The 23,382-nt window shown below is 38.1% G+C and overlaps 1 protein-coding gene and 2 long non-coding RNA genes across 4 annotated transcripts; 2 read left to right on the forward strand and 1 right to left on the reverse strand.

Moving 5' to 3' along the window:
• The first annotated feature begins 5,145 nt into the window (after nucleotides 1–5,145).
• Nucleotides 5,146–9,210, forward strand: LOC127961432 (uncharacterized). The gene is made up of 7 exons (XR_008154447.1): nucleotides 5,146–5,503; nucleotides 7,463–7,590; nucleotides 7,833–7,916; nucleotides 8,010–8,563; nucleotides 8,676–8,762; nucleotides 8,897–8,977; nucleotides 9,064–9,210. It is a non-coding gene; the product is annotated as an uncharacterized LOC127961432 (long non-coding RNA).
• A 10-nt stretch (nucleotides 9,211–9,220) lies between these two features.
• On the forward strand, nucleotides 9,221–12,719 carry LOC127961431 (uncharacterized). 2 transcript variants are annotated; one of them, XR_008154446.1, is made up of 5 exons: nucleotides 9,221–9,533; nucleotides 9,604–9,742; nucleotides 9,916–10,081; nucleotides 10,478–10,564; nucleotides 10,668–12,719. It is a non-coding gene; the product is annotated as an uncharacterized LOC127961431 (long non-coding RNA). The 2 variants fall into 2 exon arrangements; XR_008154445.1 differs by having other exon boundaries at nucleotides 10,478–12,719.
• A 2,846-nt stretch (nucleotides 12,720–15,565) lies between these two features.
• LOC127961015 (transmembrane protein 88) lies at nucleotides 15,566–22,208 on the reverse strand. Its single transcript, XM_052559938.1, has 3 exons — nucleotides 21,935–22,208; nucleotides 19,649–20,047; nucleotides 15,566–16,259 (listed from the first exon to the last, which is right to left on the reverse strand). The coding sequence occupies exons 2-3, from the start codon at nucleotides 20,039–20,041 to the stop codon at nucleotides 15,978–15,980; spliced, it is 675 nt and encodes a 224-aa protein (XP_052415898.1). The 5' UTR covers nucleotides 20,042–20,047; nucleotides 21,935–22,208; the 3' UTR covers nucleotides 15,566–15,977.
• Between the last annotated feature and the right edge of the window lie 1,174 nt (nucleotides 22,209–23,382).

Here is a 23,382-nt window from a genome sequence, read left to right on the forward strand (position 1 = left end):
ATACTGTGGATTCAGAGATTTGAACCTATTACAGTGAGGTTTCCTGCTGTGCTTGAAGTCAGATGGAAATCTGCAGTCATATGCAATTTTCAAGGTCCCGTTATTCGCAGTTTTTTGAAGCTTTGTGTTTACAGTGTACAATATAACGTGTTCATGTTTCGCGTGTAAAAAACAAGTATTTTTCACGCAATTCACCTATCTGTATACCTCTGTTTTCACTCTCATAAAAACGGGCTGATGACTTCCTTGTTCTATAAAGTCCCTCCTTCAGAAATGCGTAACGAGTTCTGATTGGGCCAGTGGTTCCTGTGTTGTGATTCGACAGCAGCTGAGCGCGCACTGCCCTCCTGCTAACATGATTGGGCTAGAATGCACGTGCTAGAGATGTACTTATAATCACAGGAGCGTTTTTACTGACGAGATGTGCATGAAAACCCTAACATCTAGTTAACAAAACTAAACAGCATTGCCCTTTGTGTAATAAGTTACAGACACTGTTAAACGCACCAATTTAATACACTTACCGGTTGTGGTCCATAAACAATGCCTTCTCCAGACAAAGAGGGAACTGCTCCACCTTTCAAGAATAATCTTTGTGCGAATCCGGCATTAAACTGATTGAGATTGAGGAAGTTGTCCTCAGCAAAAAGTGCTGCACATAGTTTTACATGTGGATTATAATTTTCGGGAACAGAGTTAAACATAAATTGTAACCATTAATCTCCAAGTACAGCGTCCCTGGGAAGCCCAAACAAAGATGATTTGACTCCAAGATGAAAATAACAGCGTTTCAACGACATGGCAAACAAAAATGCAGCTCTTCCTCTTCTCTATCGGAGCGCAACAAGACCACGCCCCTTTTTTTGTGTGGGCGGAGGTTAGTCAAAACACTGTTTTAGTGACATTATTACTGCAGGAACTAGAGGGCTGTAGTCCAAACGGGTCGTTTTTTGTAGGCGAATTCTGATAAATAAAATATCTCGCTTAGCATTGAACTTTGAGCTTTAGCATTTTACAGATATTATTTATACTCTAACAACAACATTACACACTAACTAAAGTTTAAAACATGGGATCACGGAGAAGGGGACCTTTTAATGTTTTTTTTTTTTTTTTTTTTTTTTTTTTGTGTTTTGGTAAACACTAACTTTGACTTACATGTGATCTTCCCAGGTTTTTCGTACTGGCTGAGGAGGATGGTGTACAAGTCCTTTCTTTGCAGGTACTTCTCGCAGTGGCTCTCCAGGACCTGCCTCCACACCTTGGCCATGGTGTTGCCCTCGGTGCAAACCTTCATCAGGCAGATAACCTGCTTGTCCACACCTCGCCAATCTATCAGAAATCAAATCATTGTGAAATTGTCCAGAGAATTCACCGTAGCGTCAAGACAGCAGGGAATACGGATCTGTGAGCTGGATAAGGATGCACGCATCCCATGAGAGGCACCGACTGATGGAGTATTCCTCCTACTCCTTTGCAGCCTTTTTGCAAGCGTTGCATGCAAGGACTTCTGTCAGCATGGAGTACCAGCCAGACATGTGGCAGATCTGCCTGATTGGTTAAGAATACCCACAACGTTAAGAAAGGCCTTCTGACTGGAACGTGCCGCACACTAAGACTGGTCTCCAGAAAACAACGGAGCTATGAAAGGGTCTGCTGAGGGGAACTTTCCTTCCACCACTTCAGGAAATTCAGGAGGGTGAAACCACATTCTGTTGTCCTTCAGCTGCTGTGGGAGGGTCCCTACCTGAAGCGCTTCAGAGACTTGGTGGTGATGTCCTTCGCCTTCATCACCAGCTACTGCTGCACAGAGCAGTGCGTCTCCTGTGCCATTTTCCTCTCGTGGTCGGTCCCGGCTTGTGGGTCAATCTGAAGAGTCTTGTGCAGGCTGTACCACTGCCACTTCTCCAGGAATGTAAATGACCTGAAGCGGCCCTGCCCATTAATGGCCCTGTCCATGTTGATCTCGAGGTGACAGGAGACTTGTGGACACAGCTGCACATACTTCAGAAGGAAATCGTTCACCCACTTGTCAGGGCTCGCTTTTCTTTCATGATGAGAAGCACCAGGCTGCAGCCTGCAGATCGAGGCGGGGCTACATGTGTCACCTCACCCCATAACTACTCTGATTGGTTCGATCGTCTTTCATTAGACATACATGATAGGAAATCCGGTCCCACTTTATATTAGGTGGCCTTAACTACTATGTACTTACATAAATAAGTACAATGTACTTATTGTGTTCATATTGTATTGTAAAACACTTTTGCTGCTATTGAGGTGGGATAGGGGTAAGGTTAGGGAGAGGGTTGGAGGTATGGGTAAGTTTAAGGGTGGGTTAAGGTGTAAAGTATGGGTCAACAGTGTAATTATAAATGTAATTACAGAAATTAAATACAGATGTAATTACATGCAATTTATTTTAAATATAAGTACAATGTAAAAACATGTATGTACACAATATGTACATTGTACTAAATTATTAATTAAAATGTAAGTACATAGTAGTTAAGGCCACTTAATATAAAGTGGGTCCGGAAATCCAATAGTTGGTGTAGGACAGTATATTGTTTAAAAAGCTAAAAACGCTGTGCAGTTTTACAAAGCTTTCATTATAATGCACAGGAGATTACAGTATGAAAAAGAAAATGAAAAGGATGGATCGGTATCGTTTTAACTTGTATCTTGACAAGACAATTATTGTTACATATAATTATCTTTCATGGAGTTAAATGACACTGCAATAGGCTAATGTGTCTGCTGTGTGCCATTTCAATCTTTACTACGTTGCAAAACATTGACTTCCTCTCCTTTATTTTAGAAAATATGCTCTTCCTTGTGTTTTTAAGGTGAAGAAAGCGAGAAACTTTCATTTCTACTGGCCACTGATGATTCAGAAAGGACACCTGTAAACTGTTGCTACAGTAATAAATTCAATTTCATGCACATCATGCTCTTATTTTAGTGCAGTTGTTAAGATTATTATTTTAGCAAACATTTTCCTACATTTTTACACAATTTTAAGTTAAACTTTTATGTATCATTCAATGGTATTATTTAGAGATCAGTGATGCGAATGCATTTTAGACCCTTTGTTTTTACTCAGTCCATGTTATAAACGCATATCCTAGAAATAATCCATGCATAAGTTCTGATATGACCGGTTTCAGGGGCGACCAAAATTGAAAAAAAAAAAAATCACATTTTTACTCATTCCTAGTTCGAACCAATTCCGAAAATCTAAACCACAGCGGTCAAATATTGAGAGAAACTTTAAAAAGTATCATCTATTTATATTAAATTAATATATTAAATTTGCCTCTTCTCAGAGACCCATTTTGTGACCATTATTGAGCTGATTCTTTTCAGTCAGCTGAAATTATTTGGGACATTAATGTAGCTTAATGCATTAATGTGTTTTAAAAAGACCAAACTACGTAAACACCATTAATAATAAAGCATTATATTCACAGACAAGCAGATGAGTCCAGCATAAGAACGCAAGGTGTTTAATTAGGTTACGTGTTAAACATTTTCCTTCCATAGAAAATCATTATCTTAAAAGGTAAACACTTAATGTGGCGTAATGCATTAAAACGTGTTTTAAATAAGACCAAACTCAGTAAACATTTTTAATAAAGCATTCTATTTAAAGACGAGCAGGTAATGGGAGGACAATGCTTTACACAAAATTAAACGTTATATTCATATTCTGTGCTCAAATCTGCTTGTCTGTGAATAAAATGCTTTATTAGTCATTTGTTTACTGAATTGAGGTAATGGGGTGACATCTAATTTTGGCTGAAGACATAGAAATTGTAATTACTTTTTTTAAAGATAACCTCAAAAAACAGTCTATGCTGCAGTGCAAACAGTGCAGAGCAATGGCCGCTGTAGACTTTAGACAGTCCGGCCTGTCGATTGGTCACGAGTCTACAGTGATCCAATCAGAAGGCTGGACTGTCTAAAGCTTAGACCAAACTGGTCCCATCATCCACAGTTATTATAATGTTGTGTGTGTGTGTGTGTTGGTCATTCTACAGAAACATCTATTTTTCTGTCCCTAGCCTTTACAGAAATATTACAATTGAAAAACACAGTAGTGTTAAACTTGTTAAATATTTGAAAATAAAAGAATGTGTTGTTTGACCAATTAGACCTTGCGCCATCAATGTGGCAATATTTGTTTTTAATTAATTATAAAGAATTACAAGCACCACAAAACTGCTTGTCCCCACAGCCATGTACAGAGGAAAATTGCTTTACTTTGCAGTCAAAAGCAGGTTTTTCTACCCTTTAAAATACAATAATGTATTCATATCGATCAAATTATATCGAAGTTGTCACTGGTGTTATTTATTTTGAAAAAAAAAATCACACTGACATCATCACTTGACTTCCTTCCTATTTGATAAAGATCTATGAAAAAGGCTCGTTAAGTTCACGGTTTCTTTTCAGTTATCAGACATTTTCAGACATTTTTTTTAATGCATTTTTCATCAGTTTTTTCACTGGTGTTACCTTGTTTTCTTCCACACAAAATAAAACCGTCTCATTTCTTGCATTTTCATTATTTTTCTGACTCTGAATACATATTCTGAAATAAATAGACTAAAAATGGTACATGTGGTCTTGAAATAATTGCATAAAAAAACTAAAAAGAAAAATAAGATCTCATTTATATGCATTCATAAAATCAACAGGTAATCTAATAATCTGGTCTAAATTTAAATGTTAGAAAAATAAATGCATTTCAACATATTTCGCCATATCAAAATCGGACGTTGCTGTAGAATGACCCATATATATAGTTGTTTAATGTACACAAAAGCGGGACTAGTTTTACAGGGGGTTGTTAGAGAAATCTGTTTCACAGACGTCCTTGGTGTATTTTAATCCCGTCCGAATCTGCCACGTCTGTGTTTTTCTCACACAACCTCTCTGTGATAATTCCAGAGCAAATTACCTATTGTTTACTCTGTGATCCTCTGAGAAAAATAATTTTTTGCATTTCCTCATGTGTTTTGGCCCATGTGAATTGCCGTAGATGCTTTTACCGCATATATGCTTCCCGGCAAATAAATAATAATAATAAAAAGACATAAATTGAAAGAAAATTAGGAGTAAACCGTTAATACTGGCTATTGTAAAATCAGCATCAGGTAAGATTACTCACGTTCATTTATGCACTCTGTTACATAATCTTTTAATTACAGATGTACCTTTAAACTAAAGAAACCACACATTAACATGGTTTAGCTATACTAGCCATTTAGTATTTATTGTGTAATACTAATGTTAATCAATCCGAATGACTATATGCAATCATAGACAGTAAAATTCAACGGAGACAAGTGAAGTACTTCCTGGGGGTCGAGCGTAGCCAAGTAGCAGACTCAAACTGAGTTTGATGACATAGATGTGATGTGAGCAACCAGTCTGGCTGTGCCAAAAGGAATCTGAATCACCCAGAGACGGCGAGCGTGAACCGGAGCACAGTTTGGTAAGTATTGATTAATTCTTTTTATCATTTTGCATAGTATTTGTTAAATTTTTTAAAGCCAGTACACCATATTAAGTTATTCATAATATTATGCATGATATTAAAAAGTTATGTAAAATTATATTCAACTTGTGATATGAATTCATAAGTTATCCATGTAAATGTAAGGAGATAACCAGATAACATACTAGGTGCAGGCTAATTATTGCTAACGAAATGCTAGTTAACATTAGTAATTAATTTTAAACCGCTAAGTTGAATAAGTTAAATGAGTCATATTTATTTAACCGCCCAGGGAGCGCATATTTTAAATATTATTTAAGCATGATTAAATTAGGCATTAGTAAAGATAACGTGCTTGCTGGCCACATGTTAATTGATGCACATGGTGTTGTATAACGTTAAATGGTCCCCAAATATAACCACAAAATGGCGTTAACTGTTATCTACATTGCAAGAGTAATGGATGAATCATTCATATAAAAGAGTTATAGTAAATTGCTTGGGACAAAAATGTCTGCTTTGGCCTGTTAAGTAACGTATAGATAATAAATGGACAATAACGTATGTCACCAATAACATTAGTCATTTTTGTATTCATTCAATATATTCATTTTAATTAGTCTCTTAAAATTGCTCATTGTTCTACATGATTTCATCTCTTTGTGTAAAACATTTGACCATATAATATTCCAACGTGTAAAGAATTGTGAGCTAGGTTGTTAAATCTTGTAGTTTTGGCTAATAAATCATGGTCAAAAACACTTGAACAGAAATGGTTTTGTTTATTTCACATTAGATTATGTAGGATGGAACATGTTGTAGATGGCTTCCAACCAGGATGAAAGGGATCATATTCATCTTCAAGCGTATCTTATATCTGTAAATAAACGTTAACGTTAACCACGATTGACGTTGAGATGTTTTTTTTTTTCTTGCAATGCATGTGTAATTTTATCATAATTTCACCATCCTCCATTAATATAGATACCCCGTTACCCATACTTCATTATTTAATGAAGTAGTTAAATTATTTAAAGTTTCTGGACAAGTGTTACTTCATATGTAGTGAATACTTAAAGCTGCAGTTGGTAACTTTTGACGCTCTAGCGGTTAATAAACAGAACTGCTTGCGTCTTGCGGAAGAACATTGTAGCCGGAACTACTTCTCTCTGTTTATGTCTATGAAGAATCACAAAGGTACTGGGTTACTCCGCCGCGGTATCACCGAAGCAATCTAAAATAGTCCGAATATAAACACTTATTATAGGTGCACCCTAGTGATTCAGGACAAGCTAAAAACACGGTTTGGAAAATGGATTCATGGTGTACTCGCTTATTATATACATTTTTCTACATTTTGAAAACAAACAAAGTTACAGACCGCAGCTCTGATTGGTTGTTTCTTACCGGGAGCGGTAAAATAAGTAAAATAATTTACATTTATTTAGAACATTTGGTAACACTTTAGAATAAGGTTCCATTAGTTAATGTTAGTTAACTACTTTCGTTAACATGAACTAAGCAAGAACAATCCTTCTACAGCATTTATAAGTCTTAGTTCATGTTAATTTCAATATTTACTAATGCATTATTTAAATCAAAAGTTTTGCTTGTTAACATTAGTTAATGCACTGTGAATTACCATGAACTAACAATGAATAACTGTATTTTCATTAACTAACATTAACGAAGATGAATAAATACAGTAATAAATGTATTATTCATTGTTTGTTCATGTTAATTAATACATTAACTAACATTAACTAATGGAACCTTATTCTAAAGTGTTACCGAACATTTATTTATATAGCATATTTTATTTTAGATGAGCTAGAAACAATGTTTGATTTATAGAGTTTTATTTTGAAATGTTAGTCAGTAACAATTGGCAGAAGCCACAGCCAATGGTGAAAGTCTTTGCGAAAGGATTTTGAAACCCTTCCCCCCTGTATGCAGTGCACGCATATGGAGTGCGTGATTTCTGTGACGCCCAGATGTACAAAACAGACCCTCCCATCTCTGTAATAAACACGGAGATGTTAGTCCCGTCCGAATTGGTGCATGAAAATCGCAGACGTCAGCTGGTAAGAATCAAAGTCTCGTCTGAATAGGGCTAAAGACATAACAAAAAATCGGTTAAGTCCATTATGAAGATGAGTGTAATAATGTGGAAAGGAACAATAAAAAGTATTGAACACATTTGAACACATTCAAATTTATTCAATACTTGCTTGGGGACTAACTTAACATTATGGTGATTATAATAGACTGTTTCCTACAGGTGTGTTAAACATTGATCCCTTGTTTCCTACCTTGTGCATTTTAGACACAAATAAGCAGCAATGCCTTCTTAAGGCTTCAAAGGAGGCCAACAGGAACACAGTCCAGGATAAACCAGCTTGTGAGGAAGGTAATATCTCATTGATGTGTTTCCACTGCAGCATAGTCTTTTTCCTTTTTTTTTAGCTTATCATTAAAGTCATTACAATTTCTCTGTTTTCAGCCAAAAAGAGATGCCAGTCCATTACCTCGACTCCATCAGACGTGCAGTACCTTGGCCAGCTCCAGATTACATTTGGCAAATACAACGGCCAAAGTTTTAAATTGCAGCTGAAGAACGATGTTGGCTACATTTTAGTATGCTGTACTTAACAGAATTAACATTTTTTTATAACTTTTTTTTTTTTTTTTTTCACAAATTGATTACCTTATGTGATATTTTAGTCTGCTTGATATGCAAATAAAAGAACGCCACCATCATGAAAGAAAAGCGAGCCCTGACCGAGTGGGTGAATGATCTCCTTCTGAGGTATGTGCAGCTGTTTCCACAAGTCTCCTGTCACCTGAAGATCTACGTGGACAGGGAGATTAATGGGCAGGGCCGCTTCAGGTCGATTACATTCCTGGAGTTGTGACAGGGGTACAGCCTGCACAAGACTCTTCAGATTGACCCACAAGCCGGGACCACAAGCTCCAGCTCCTCAGGGTCCAAAGGTGATGGTGGCTGTGTTTGTGATGCTCTGCTGGTTGAAGCTCTTACCTCCTTTGAAAGATGAGGTTTATATCACTTTATTAATGTCTTGAATTATTCATGTTATTATGGCATGAACCCTGTATTAATAGTCAAAAAACACTGTGTGTGCTGATGACAACAACTGTCCTCATTTAGCAGTTGGGGGTAGAAAAAAGTCTCCAGAAAAAGACTCCCATCCAGATCCTGCACAGAAGCCAACCACAGACTGTTTCACCGTATGCTGTAAGTACCTAGTTTGTACATCACAATTACCTGTTACCTCCCCAATTCCAGGTGGGGCACCATAAATGGGTAGGGCATGCAAAACTATGCCTAGGAAAATGAAAAATGTTTTCACTAATACACTTACGTTTAAGGCTCATGCATCAGTTCCTGCATCAGCACCTCAGCCATGCCTGGGTACTGCGACATCAGCAGCAGACACAGCACATCCTGAGGTAACTGGTAAGTAGTCAGTGGTTGTTAGACAAGGAAACTGTTTGGGTGTTTGTTACATAAGATTTTGTCTCTGTTATACTACCAGGTGACGCTTTAGGGTTGGCACAACATGTGGGAGTCTGGTCCTAATGGGCTCACCAGCGCAGACATAACGTGGCTAAAGGAGGATGCTGAAAGAGGACTTTTTCAGAGGGCAATGTCTTATAAAGACAAGCACGGCAGCACGAGGCGGAGGAAAAAAATTGTGGTTTCACCCTCCTGAATGTCCTGAAGTGGTGGAAGGAAAAGTCCCCTCAGCAGACCCTTTCATAGCTCCGTTGTTTTCTGGAGACCAGTCGTAGTGTGGCGTTACAGTCTTCAGTGTCCAAGGTCTGACTGCTCAGCACGTTCCAGTCAGAAGGCCTTTCTTAACGTTGTGGGTATTCGAAAACTGTCAGGCAGATCTGCCACATGTCTGGCTGGTACTCCATGCTGACAGAAGTCCTTGCATGCAACGCTTGCAGAAAGGTTGCAAAGGAATCACAGAGCCGTGTTCCCTGTTGTCTTGATGTTACGGTGAGTTCTCTGCACAATTTCCCAATGATTTGATTTCTGATAGATTCTGAAAAAAAAAAAATCTAAGCAGGTTATCCGCCTGACGAGGCATTGCACCGAGGCCAAGGTGTGGAGGCAGGTCCTGGAGAACCACTGCGAGGAGTAGCTGCAAAGAAAGGACTTGTACACCATCCTCCTCAGCCAGTACGAAAAACCTGGGAAGATCACACGTAAGTTAAGTTCATTGGTTTCTTTTCGCATATGACTGCAGATTTCCATCTGACTTCAGCACACCAGGAGACCTCACTGCAATAGGAACAGATCTCCCCTCAATTCACTCTCTAAGTGGTTTTTTTGTTTGTTTTTTCACCACCTATAATGAAGTATTTTTGGTGCTTTTTAGGGAATTTTTGCCAACTATTCCAGTGACCACTAGCGAGGAGAGGGCTGCCGTGTCCAAAGCTGTTGAGAAAGGCCTTTCTCATTGCAGAAACAGTTAACATAGAGGACGACCGCACACAGATTATGTCTACTTTTGGCAAAGTCCTAAAGTACAACTCCACCAAAAGGTAAATTAAACCGTTTTACAAATGCAAACAAACAAACAAAAGTCTGATTATCTATTCTTGCATCATGGGGAATTTCAGTCATTAATAAACAGTAGTAATAACTATTATGGTAAATATAATATTTTTATTTTATTTTGACGGTTAATTGGAGATATATTACATTTTACAAAGAAGTATTTGTTGGACCAGTTTTAAAGTTTTATTACACTTTTGGTACTGAAATATTCCCTTCTTTGCTGGGATCAGAATAATCCAGTTTTTTGGGGATCAAAAGTATCCAAATCTTATGAAAACATTTTAAACAACACAAACTGAGGATTTAATCCAGATCAAAACCAAGATTGGATTTTTTAATCTAATATGAATTCAAAATCTTTCATTTTATTTTTTTTTCAGCAGTACATGGATCGCGGCTGCTGTTGTATCCACGACGTGTCTTCTGGGGAGCAGCTCTTGAGGGAGTGGACTGACAGGGGTATGCTGGTATGGCTCGACATCTTTCATTGGATCCATCGATTTGATGCAGCCCTACGGATGGATTACCATCCAAAGTATGCCCTGTTTAAGTCTGCCCTTTCCGCTGCAGTCTTTGTCTACAACAAGGGCGATGTGGCTCTCCTGGTACAGGCGATACGTGCCAGTTACCCAACAGCCAGATCATCGAACTGCAAGTCAGACCTCCGCCGTCATGTAAGGAGGATAAAGGTGGGTGCCAAGGAAACCTGTGCAGGTGTTCAGAGTGCCATTGATATCTTGAAGGGAGCAGCTGGGATGGATGAACCAGGTGCATCTGTTCAAGGACGCTGCAGCCATCGACCACATCTGGGAGAACCAACAGAAGCACCTCAAATGCATCCAGTATCTGCCGGTGAGAAACATGTACACCATCACATCCGTAACGGTGTGCGTCTTCCACAATACAGCACAGTGAGAGGGAGCAACAGCCTGGAAGACCAAAAAGTCATTTCGAGTGGGTGAGGATGAAGATGATGAGGTCTCTGTTGCCGCAGCAGAGGAGGAAGAGGAGGAGGAGGAGGAGGACGTGGGATATAACTCCAACAGTGAGGGTGATCGTCTGACTCCTCTGAGAAACAGTCTGTGCCTCACTGACCAGGTAGCGGCTGCAGAGTTCGATCCCTGTGTGGAGGATGTGTGCGGTCCCAATCATCTCCCTGGATACCAACACGTAGAGGATCTGTGCAAAGTCCTTGTAGAAATTGCCTTTGAGGAGGAAAAGCTTGCGATGAGTTGTTCCAGTCATCAGTGCCTGGAACAACCTTAACCTCCACGATCGCAGCATCCAGCAGTTCGACAGCCTTTAATCGGCGCACTGGGGCAATACTCTGTTCGGTCGAACAAGTGGAGATCCGTCTGAGGCATCTTCGGTGCAAAAGCTGAAGTTCAGCAAGCGTTACTCGGGCACCCACTTGGTTGACTCCAGAAATAACAGTCTGATGTACTGCCTTATTAAACAGCTGTGGCTTCATCCTGGTTCAGCGTGTGCAGCAGAGAGTGACTGTGGGTGACGCTGCACTCAGCAAGCTCGGCATTCCGATACTAAAAATTAATTCAAAGTGTGTTAGTGAGTTCATCAGGAGGCAGGAGGTCTTGTCAGCCACAAATGTGACAGATCAAGGTTTGGCTGTGCTCCGTCGTCATCGGAGTGTTTCTAGCACCAGCCAGCCTCCAGCGATTGAGCTTCCTGACGAAAGACCACACACCAGCCGACCTACAGTGCAGTATCAGGCCACTGAATCTTTGGCAGGGACCAGAAAGCTTAAACCGAGACTCCCACATCTCTTCTCTCTGGCTCCCGCTCCTCCCCCTCAGATGTTACCTGCACCAGTCCAGACCATGTGCACGTCCACGCCAACTCAGCTGATGGGTGCACCCCTAACAGGACCTCCTGCAGTTTCCCTGCCGCAGGCATCCATCCCGTCACCGTCGGCATCAAGATCGACTTTCTACAAAAGAAAGCAGAGCGCAGTGGCATGGAACATCCAGATACAGTAAAAGTATACGTCTGTGCAATGTGCGGCCAACTCACTCAAGGCCACAAAAAGTACCGAAAAAAGAGCTACTGCGAAAGTTCTAAATCGTCCAAAGACCTTGCTGGACAAACTTTTAAGAATTTTGCAGACTTTAAAAAAGCAGTTGACGTTCTCTTGGGCTCTCAATCTCAGGCCTCGTGAGTTTGTCTAAACAGACATCACCAAGTGTTATTGTTCTACATACCACTTGACTTTTATCACTGTTATTAATAAATGTTACACAACAGTTGATTGTTCTACAGTTTATGTTATGGTTGTGACCGTTTTATAGTTTATTGCCATTTAATAATGGTTTACAGTTCTTCACTGGTTTGCAATACTGATGTCTTTTTAACTTGAGTGACTGACCTGGAATACTTGACCTGGCATAATGCCTATTATAAATATATCACTATTCCTGTTACTGTTGCTAGCAACGATATTAATATAACTTCCGATAATAATACAGAGATATTCATTACAAACACTACACATATCTAATGTGTAACTTTGAGCAGGTCAAACAACACGTTCAAAAGTAATTTTTTTCCTTTGCACTTTTAACAAAGTTAGTTCAGATAATTGAGAACAGTCTGTTTGTTTTTCTAAATGTGGGAATGACTAATAAATTGAACAATTTGTTTAACTTCTATTTTCTGATTTCCTCTGATCTTTATTTTAATTCAGCCACACATCATCAAAATCCATGACAATAATATGCTGTCCATTTTTATAATAATGTCCCCCAGTAAGCCTGGTACAGGTGGGGGGTGCCATTGGGTTTCTTCCACAACCGCCCTCAACCATCAAGCTCCACCTGCTACACACACACAACCATTACTTGGTTGGAACAGCAGCTACGCTTATTATTTCTCTATTTGTTTCTCTGTTTTGCCACAGGATTTACATCCCGTGGTAATTTAGGATTTCCACCAGCTTTAGTCTGGATCCAGAACACCTGAGAAGAGATGACACCCACTCAGAGGAGTAGCATCTGCCTGCAACACCGGAGGCTCAATTTTATTATCTATAATTTTCCTCCAGTAAAAACAATAAATATCATATCAGGGTTGTTATACATGTTTGCATATAGCAGTGATGCTACAGACATTGAATGTTTTTACAGGCACAAAAAAAAATCCAAACCTTATGGTTTTCAGACAAACATTTTTTATATTTTGGGGGGGGAAAGCCAAAAATGAATAAAGAAAAAATAAAAATAAAACAATAGCTCTGCTTTACTTGTAGGGCTGCACAATTGGGTTTTTATAGATCATTATAACTAATGATGATTATGGTTATTCTTTCTAAATATAAAACATTTAAAATATTGTTATTACAAAAATAACAAGTGAGACTCACTGATGACATTACAGGAAATCCCTTATATGGACAAAACACTTTCAGCTTTCGCTGTAGATGTAGCCTAGTAGCTGAATAATATGCATATAGATGTTTTACTAATGATACATGAAGACAATAAGCAATGATTGTGACAATGTATAGTTTTATATGTTGTTCAAGACATCTCTGGTATTTTTATAAGAATAAAGTGCATTTAAAATGCAATGCTAATCGACAGCCTTTATAACGTTATAGGATATTTTGCCTCATTCTGTTTCATAAAACCATGTCAGATCACAAAAATAAGTAATTTCAAATACTTGACTGATGTTATGAAGTGAATTTGGAGTAAAACATCATTATACTTTTGTTGGACAACAGGTTTGTAACCTTTTCTTATGTTTTGATGGTAACCAATTAGCAAGATAGGCTAACACACAAAAACGTATGTTTATGTAGTGATCTGTTTGAATTAAAAAGTTTCCAATTATATTCTCACTGGTTCTTTATGCATTTGCCAATTTCTCAAAATGAACTGGTAGTGATAATCTGAATAGGTACTAGAGTCTAATGAATGAGTACTAGTACCTAATGAATAACTCCTAGTGTAAATAATACTAGTAACACTAGTCAAAACTGAATAGTTGATCTCTCAATGACAGATTCCCATAGAAGTCAATGGCAAAAAAAAACAATTTGTTAGTAGAAACAATATAATAGTTAGTAGCCACTACTGAAATTAGGACTAGTATCTAATAAATGAGTAACTAGTAATTAATCAGTATGTACTGTCTAATGAATAAGTGCTAGTACTTAATGGAAAAGATGCATCTAAAAAAAATTCTTTGTTTTCTGTAGAAGTATATCATTCTGAAAATGTTTTAACTTGTATATCATATTATTTTGAAAGCTTCAGTGATTTGCTTTCCATAAATTGTTTCCATTTCCATTTGTAGTATTTCCTTACACCCTGGCTTTTTGTCTTCATCCCTATTCATACGTTTCTCATGTGGCACCTCATGATGTAGATAAAATGTCATATGCATAGAATAATATGAAATATATATATATATATATTATCTCTCAAAATTATGATGTTAAAAATGTGGATCTAAGCAGAAACCTCTTACATTAGTTAAACATTAATTTGAATATTTTATATGTTTATGTATGAATTTGTGGACCTATATAATACACATTTTCAAATTGTATAGCATACCTGTTGCTGCCATAATAATGACCCATGTGCTTGTCTTTCATCTTTTTGTTCTTTACCCATTTAACCCCACCGGTCTCAATTTTGACCATAAAAAATAAAGGTTTTCATTTATAAAGCTCTAAAAACATTGACTAACGTTTAAGTGCATTTCCTGAAAATATGTAAATAAAAAAAAGAAACATTTTAAAAGTTAAAGGGTTTCACTGAAATATATGCAGTTTCACATATTTAATGCAAATTGTCACATGACCAGAGCAGTTTTTGTCCTGTTTGCACCATCAGTCGATGATGACCACCTCAAAGCTCCAGAACAAAAGATTAGTAAAGTATGTTAAAGATATGACAAAGATTTTTTGTTCTATAATATCTTTAAGGTGTAATATGTGAATTCACAATTATTATATTTTGTTGAGTGTTTTCACAGAATGAGAAAACACGTTGAGGATCATAATTATGACAGGTGGCATAATAGTGAATTTATACATATATTTAAATGACAAAATACTGCAATTAAATTAAAAGTTTAAAATGTTACAAATAAGTTACAATATAAACATTTTATGACTGCGGAAATATGTTAATTCCATGTTCACAATTGTGACAGACTATAAAACAAATTTTACACACCTTTCCAAAAAACTTTCAAAAAATAATTATTGGCCACTAATGAAACACTATCTGGAAATGTTCTTGTCTGAAAAATTTTTTGGGATTAAACGGGTGGTCAACGGCTCCCACTAGCTGTGGTGGAGCAATTATAAAATATTGTTATTTTTCCCCCAGTAATGTGTGTGACCCCATGATAATCAACTTACCTCTGAATAAGGCTTATGAGTAATTTCTATGTTGTCTAAATAAATATTGTGCAGAATTAGGAGAGCAGCCCTTCAGTTCTGTGAAATTACAGAATTTAATGATTTGAATATAGGCCTAACATTTAAGAAAAGGGAAATACACAACACTGTACAGGTTTTAAGAAAAAAATATAAAATATTTTTGACAATGTTTTCAGAAAAATGTGCTGACCGTTAAGAATGCAGATAGCATTTGTTATACAAAGAGTACATACACATCATTTTTGGATATTTGATTATTTTATAAATGTCAAGTACTGAAATCGATTAATTAACACTATAATAGTTGCATCAAAAATTGACAAACATGGTGTAAATCGGTAAATAGGAATTCTTTGTCTTTGTCTGTCATATAGATTGAAATATTTAGGATTTTTGGTCTATAATGCATATGGTGTTCTTTCACAACATTGCATATCTCCAGTACAACAGAAGTGTAGTCGTTTCCTTCACACCCACACCTTCCCCTTCCCTTCTCCTTTCCCAGATCGCTGTCCACAGCAGCCCCCTCTCAAGCCATGGTGCTGGGTCGCTGGAAGGTTCTTGTAGACGGCACGGCTGTATGGAATAAAACACAGACCCAGCTGAAGGTGACGTGCAAGCCGGCAGTACGCAGCCAAGGCCAGAACCAGGAGCGGCGTCACTAGCAAGAAACCCACAACCAGCAAAGCCACACAGCCGCCGTCAGTCAGTAGATCCGAACAGTATGGTGATGAACCGTGCGGTCGCACCTGAAAAGAGAGACATTTGAGTGGTGTGGACCTGTGTGAGGTCAAGGATGAGTGCAGGAATGCATGTAGGCATTGCAGAGGAGGGTCAAAGAGAAATGAAGTGTCCCTGGAGGAACACCATCTTTGAGGTGTGGACAGACGAAGAACAGACACACTGAAGAATGTCTACCATATGCTTGTTTTCTTTAGGGAGTTGATCCTTTGTTACTTCCAAGGAAGTCTTTTTTTTATTTCTGATTATTATTATTATTATTTTAATGTAATGTTATATTTTGACAGAAGGCCACTGCTGCTCTGATTCACTAAAACTTCAATATATCATCTTTGCTTTGTAAAACTTTCCTAGGGAAAGTATTGCTAAAATGTGCAAACATTTAATATTAGAAGTGCAGCTGACATTGTTTAAATATGTATGCAACGCTTTTTAATTTTTTCTCTGTTTGAGCTGCTCTGTGCCCGATCGCTACCAAAATATAGATTCTGCATCAGCCTGCCTAAAGCTTCAATGATTGTATATGCACAGAGACTTCAAATAAACATTATGCATTATTTTAATTCTTTTGGATAATTGGCATTGCACAGGATGGAAAGGATTGAGGCATAAAGAGACCCCTACATTCTTCATCAATCCCCCTGTGAGCTGAAGGGAAGAAGAGGCGACTGAATAAACAGAGGAGAGAGATAACCGATAAAGCACATCTGCAATTTGACCTGCACTTTCTCACTCTGACAGGTTTCTTCACTCGAGTAGATGCTTGTTAAATTCACTACTCCTATCATTAAATAATATTGTGACGGCTTTAATTATGAATTTCATTGTGGTTAGAAATGTAATATGTATTGTGATGTTTTCATCAGCTATTTTGACTCTGACGGCACCCATTCACTGCAGAAGATCCACTGGTGAGCAAGTGATGTAGCACTGAATTTATGCAATTCTGGTCCAATAAAGAAACATACTCATCTACTTTTCTGGATGGCCTGACGGTGAGTAAATCATCAGCAAATGTATATTTTTGGGCTGTAAGAATGTAAGAAAACGTCAAAGGGTGATGCAGTAAAATGGAAATCTTCTCAAAGTTGGAAATCAGCCACAGTTCTCTTTTGGTATGTCTCTAAAGTATGAGGGATTCCAGCTGTCTGTAGTACTGTTGTGTGTGCAGATAAGATTAGAGTCGTTTCAGGGAACTGATGCACATATGTGGCCTTGATGTTAACCATATGTTTAGAAAGGATCCAACACCTTGAGACAAATGCACACTCATCACTTCAGTCTTTTAGATTTGGTCTTAAATCATGCAGATTCATTCTGTAGTTGGAGCTGACGCTTTGTTTATAAGTGATCCTGTTATGCATCTAGACAGAATCCTGAGTATGTGACTGCTTCTATGACAAACTTTTTACTCTTTTGAGTACCATGGTGGTCTGTTGCTCCGTTTGGATTAATCTCTCTTTCATGGGTGATCTAGTGTCACATGGGGACTAACTGGTCCGAGTGGCTATTGATCTTAGATCCTAAAGGTCTTGTAATTGGAGAGATCAGAAGAATTCGGCCTTTATTTACACACATTGACCCTTACTGACCCACGGGGGATGCGTCAAGATGATTTAAGCGGTTTTCTTCTAGCAAGAGACGAAGAGAATGTAGTAGTGAGCTGAAAGGTCTGTATCTTACACAAACTTGTCTGTAATAAAATGTGAGAGTGTTTTGTTGAAAATGAACAGAGCTGATACGGTGGAGAAGCAGTAGATCTAATCTTCTGTGGGTAATAGTGCAAGAATGTCGAGGGCGGTCGCTCGCTATACAGCGTTGTGAGAATGTTTTTAAAGGGGTCATCGGATACTACATGCACTTTTACAAGAAATGTGTGTTGGCAGTGTGTGAACAACCACCTTATAATGATAAAAATCCTCCCAGTGGTTTTTTTAATCTACTAAAATCTTAACTTTCTCAAATCGATTGTCTGGTTGACAGTAGTGTTTTAGCACAGACTGTTCTGGTGTCTTACCTCAGACCTGCCCTGAGTGAGCTGTTATCAGTCCGCCTATGTATCATCGTGTTATTTACTCCCATGCAAGTTAATCGATAAAATCGATTTATCGCCCAGCCCTACAAACTATGTTACAGTCTTTTCAATAAGACCCTAAAGAATCATATCAACTTGTTGAAAATTGGCCTCCGATGACCCCTTTAAACTCCGTGAATCTACTTCTGTCCTGAAAACACTCCTCATCCGACGTCATGACCTGCCCCTGCTAATACTCCTGCACTCAGACTGCTGAGAAATGCCCAAGATTAAGAGATTACTTGGTGAATCAAAGAGAAACAGAGGCCAAACTCCCATAAATCCCTAGAAGGATATCTTTTCCCAGATTATAAAGGACATTCCTTTAGTATCAACATTGTTTTTCTCGGGGACCAAGTTTTCAGTATGCTTTAAGCATAAATGGATTTTATTTTTCCAAGATCTAAATATGAAAGTTGCAGTGAAGACTCCGTTATTATGCAGTATTCTTCCCATTGGTATTCAATCTCATTTAAGAAAGAATTTGTATAGACTTTATTACTTGTGAAGATTTGTCATTATCTTTTTCCGATACTAAATACTGGCTGCGTATCATATGTTATATGCAGTATTGTATATTACATATAGGGCCATTTTTTACGAAACAGGGCAAATTAGCATTAGAGCGCAATTCCAGAAAAGCGCAGAAAAAAAAAAAATAAAAAAAATTGCGCACATTAAAGAACATAGACGCAGAGAGATCATTATTTCATAATGACCAAAGTAATCTACTAAGAGCAACGCAAATTACCGCCTGCTTTAAGATGGGTTTTTTTTTGGGTGGGTGGGTGGGGTTTGGGGGGCATTAAATAATGGTGCAAATACCAGTAATTTGTTGAATTCAAACGTTAGTAAATCACATTGCATGATTCATTTTAATAATCTCCTCCCATAAATGTTATGCCTGAAAGGCCTATTCAATTAGGTCAGGTGCAAAAAAACAAGTTTTCACGCCTTTTAAGCGCTAATTCTTCACTGCGCATCTTTAGTAAATCCTGAAAATACTATTTTAATGTCAAAAGATGGATTGTGCTGGTGTAAGCTGTTAGTAAATCTGGCATATACTATATTTATGATCTTTGGAGTAAAGTGTATTCGTTTTTTTTTTTTTTTTTGAATCTTTATCAGTGTTTTTCTGATGAATTATAAAATAATTTTAGTTTTTTTCTTAAGTTCACTTTTTTATGATTTTATGAAAGTCTCCTACCTTCTGACCTGTAGAATTAAGCGGCTTGCTTTTTGTTCCTGTGGACCTACTTAAAAGTCCTCTATACATGAAAAATGAAAAACCTGAAAAAAATTCAATTTCAGTTCAATTCTTACTGTTGAATGGCAGACGAAGCCGAACACCACCATGACAATAGCAGGAGTTAGGATGAGCCCGAAAACCACCCCGGCCAGGCAGGCATTGATGGCTGCGATCAGCAGGTTCTGCGCCGTCACCAGCACGGAGCACGCCCAGCAGTCCAGAGAGCCCCGGAGCTCCAGCGGCGCTTCACCTCTCCCAGCCTCCGCAGCCGAGTAAGGTGGAGGCACAACCACTCCAGACCCACCCACTGGGGTCCCGGCTGGCACAGTGGAGGCCAAGGAGTTGGTGTGCTGGAGACCGGTGTGATTGTGATGGTGGTGGTGGTGATGGCTGTTGTTTGGGAGCTCTTCAGAGAGGTCCAGGACCTGGTGATGAGCCCCCTTCTCCAGTGTGCTATTCATGCTCATCCTAGTCTGATGAAAACAGAGAATCATGGACATTACATATTACTTTGTTAAACTGTGAATGAAAGTGCTTCTTGAGTTTTGTATTTTCAGTTGTAGGCTTGAACCACATTGTCGGAGCTCAGCAAATTGTTTGCAAAACAGTTAGCCAACATTTTTTTTTGTAAATTATTTTTATGCTTTTAGATTGTACATGCATTGATTTAACAGTTAATTTACTCAAATTTTAAAGTGGCCATGGGGTTTCGGCTCCCCATCTTTAACCTCAACCATCTTAAAATCTGAGCTTATACTCAGCTGTCAACACCCTGAAAAATCAGTGAATGTGATCTCTGTTTGTTGATGGCAGTGGCTGCACTAAGCTGTCTGAAGTTATTTCTCTCTCAATCCCTGTCAGCAGTTGTTCAGAACCCTGGAACATGTCTTACAATAAATATTGTCATGGGTGGATGCAATCATAGTCAACTTTGATATCTGCCTTGGACAGTTTACTGCTTCAAAAAGGTTCAGGGCAAGGTTAAATCATTTATCGCCAGGAAGCTGGGTTTGTGATCTTTTAATTAGCTCTTTTATCAGCGACTGATTGTTATCTGAAAGCTAACTGGCGCTTTGTGGCAGAATCTTATTGGTATTTGAGTGTGTTTGGAACAACACAGGCGATAAGATCAAGTGATGAAGACTTGCATTTATATGCATAAATAAATATGCATTTATCATAAATTTGCAATAAGTAAAACCGTAATAAGACCCATCCTGTCGGGACCCAATGCTTGTAGAATAAATCCCTTCTTATTATATCCCTTCTTAATAAATCCCTTTTTATTCCTTCAGAATAAATTCATGGTGGTACAACAAATGCTACTATGATGTATACATTCTTTTACAATGTAGAAATGGAAATCTAACAGATTCTTGTCATTTAAGATCTTAAGAGACTTACTTTTCTTTATTTCACTAGATTCTTCAAGCTAGATTTTCAGGATGTTGGCTCCGGTAAAAGGTGGAGCATTGAAAAGAGGTGCCTTACACCCCCGTCAATGCTTGGACGGTTAGGTTGACCATCCAGATAGCACTCCAGAACAATAGAGCGAGGTCAAACTACACAAATAGTTTACACGCCATACAGCTGTGGCCTCAGTGCCATACACAAATCATCTAAAAATGGATACAGGATGGTCTACGACTCTTTCACACACACATGCAGTCTGACCCTTAAACACTAGATCCTGAATATGCCATCAGTGATGCATGATGAGGGAGACATGCACACGTTTGTGCGCTTGCTGATGGTTGTGTTGTCTTCCTGCCATTGTATTCTGTTTGTTACACAGCAGGTGACTCAACAAACACTAGATCACCCCTCACTCACAGGAAACGTGAACACAAGCGCACACCATGTCAAACCTGCACTGCTCCACCCACTAACTCTGTTTCCAGTTTCTGGGAATCACTAAATTGAGAATTAACTTGGAGTCAAAACTTTGGGACCGTTAACTAAACTCTACTTGTTTTATGCATGTATGAGGCTCAATTTAAGACTTGAAACCAACTTAAATATTTTGTAGCTTCAAGGTGGAATGGGTTTTTACTTTTACATTTGCATTAAGGTCTGATGTGGCTTCAGTACTTCAAAAAAGTATATATATGCCAATATATGCTTTTGCATGATGTGGTATTTTAAATGATCCAACTATATTTTGTTTCATTGGTAAACAGTCTCTCATTAGATTTGACATGTTAGACCTTACAGATATGCATCACGCAACATTAAATGACGCAGAAGTGCATTTGCTTGTTACTGGTTATGTGAATGAATGTAAAAAGAGTAGTCAAGCAGATAGCTGTATCATGACTCTGATAGGTAAGTCTCACAAGCCCTCCACAGTCTCCACTCACCCAGTGGTGTGACTCCAGATGTCCTCTTCTTTTTGTTGCCTTTGACTAACACAACATGCACTCCTTGTTTTTTTAAATGGAAGTTTGTTTGGAATTCCTGGTTCAGAAATGGGTAGAATTTCTTAAATTCTAACGTTTTTCCTCGTGTATTAGTCTGATGGTTGCTCTCATTTCTTGTGTTCTCTGAAGTCTATCGTTGGTTTTAGCTCAGGTTTGCTGTATTCTGTCCACTGGCTCTCTCTCTCTCTCTCTCTCTGTGAGGCAGACTGAGATATGTATGTGTCCTGCCTGGCAGTTATAGCAGTGCCTTTCTCTGTGCCTCCCTCGTGCCCCCTCCCCTTTTCCCTTACCCCTCTCTTCTCTCTCTTTCTTCACTCTTTGTATGGGGGAAGGAATGTTTATTTAAAGATCTGAAGTGAGAACTTTAATTACTCCGGATGGATAGAGAGGGCATGAAACCACCTCACATTTACCCCACATGTTCCAGACTTCCATTATTCTTATTTAATCGTATCATAAACTCCTCATAGCACATGGGGACGAGTGTTTGCTTTCCTGTAATCGTGTTGGTTTGATTGATATTGCCATCTCTACGTGTTCTGTGTATAAACACGTTAAGCATCATCCTCCACCCATAATGCAATTGTTATGCAACTATTGCTGGACTTTTATGGGGCATTGCAGAGATAACAGCAATTATTTATTTATTCATTTTTGGTGAGGCTGTTCCCATGGCTTTTAGGACCATATCAGAAATAAGAATTTAGAAATGTAATTAGAAATCAAAAGACTTCCGGTCTTTAATCTATTCATCAGCATTACTTCTTTAAAGGGGTCATATAATGCGATTTTCAAGTTTTCCTTTCTCTTTGGAGTGTTACAAGCTGTTTGTGAATAGATAAGATCCCTAAAGTTGCAAAGACTAAAGTCTCAAGCCCAAAGAGATATTCTATTGAAAAGTTAAGACTCTTCCATGCCCTCCTAAAAAATCCTCGTTCTACGTCAAGATGTGGGAAGATTTGGATAACACACCATTGTTTACGCAAAGGCAGCAGCACGTTTTTATATTTATATTTTTAAATATAAAAAACACAGCGCAATGTAAAAAGACAGTATAAGTCATTATAATCAGTAATTATGTCCCCACTGGATGCAATTTTTCAACATTTCCAGCATGAACTATTTTGATGTTTGTTTCAGAATACTCTCCTGATGGAACATGGTCTATTATAATATTTCTAACAGAGGCAGAAGGGTTTAGATTTTTTGTTTCTTGGTATTTGATACAATCCATGATGCCATGTATCTGAACATGATGTCCAGGACCTAAAGCAGAAAAACAGGCCCACAACATTAAAGATCCAGCAGTATATTTAACCCTGGACATGGGGTACTTTTATCCGTTTGTACTAAACCCATCTGGGTTTTTTTTACTGCTCAAATGATTT

Source organism: Carassius gibelio, chromosome B7, assembly GCF_023724105.1.
Source record: "Carassius gibelio isolate Cgi1373 ecotype wild population from Czech Republic chromosome B7, carGib1.2-hapl.c, whole genome shotgun sequence".
In the NCBI taxonomy this organism is placed as follows: domain Eukaryota; kingdom Metazoa; phylum Chordata; class Actinopteri; order Cypriniformes; family Cyprinidae; genus Carassius; species Carassius gibelio.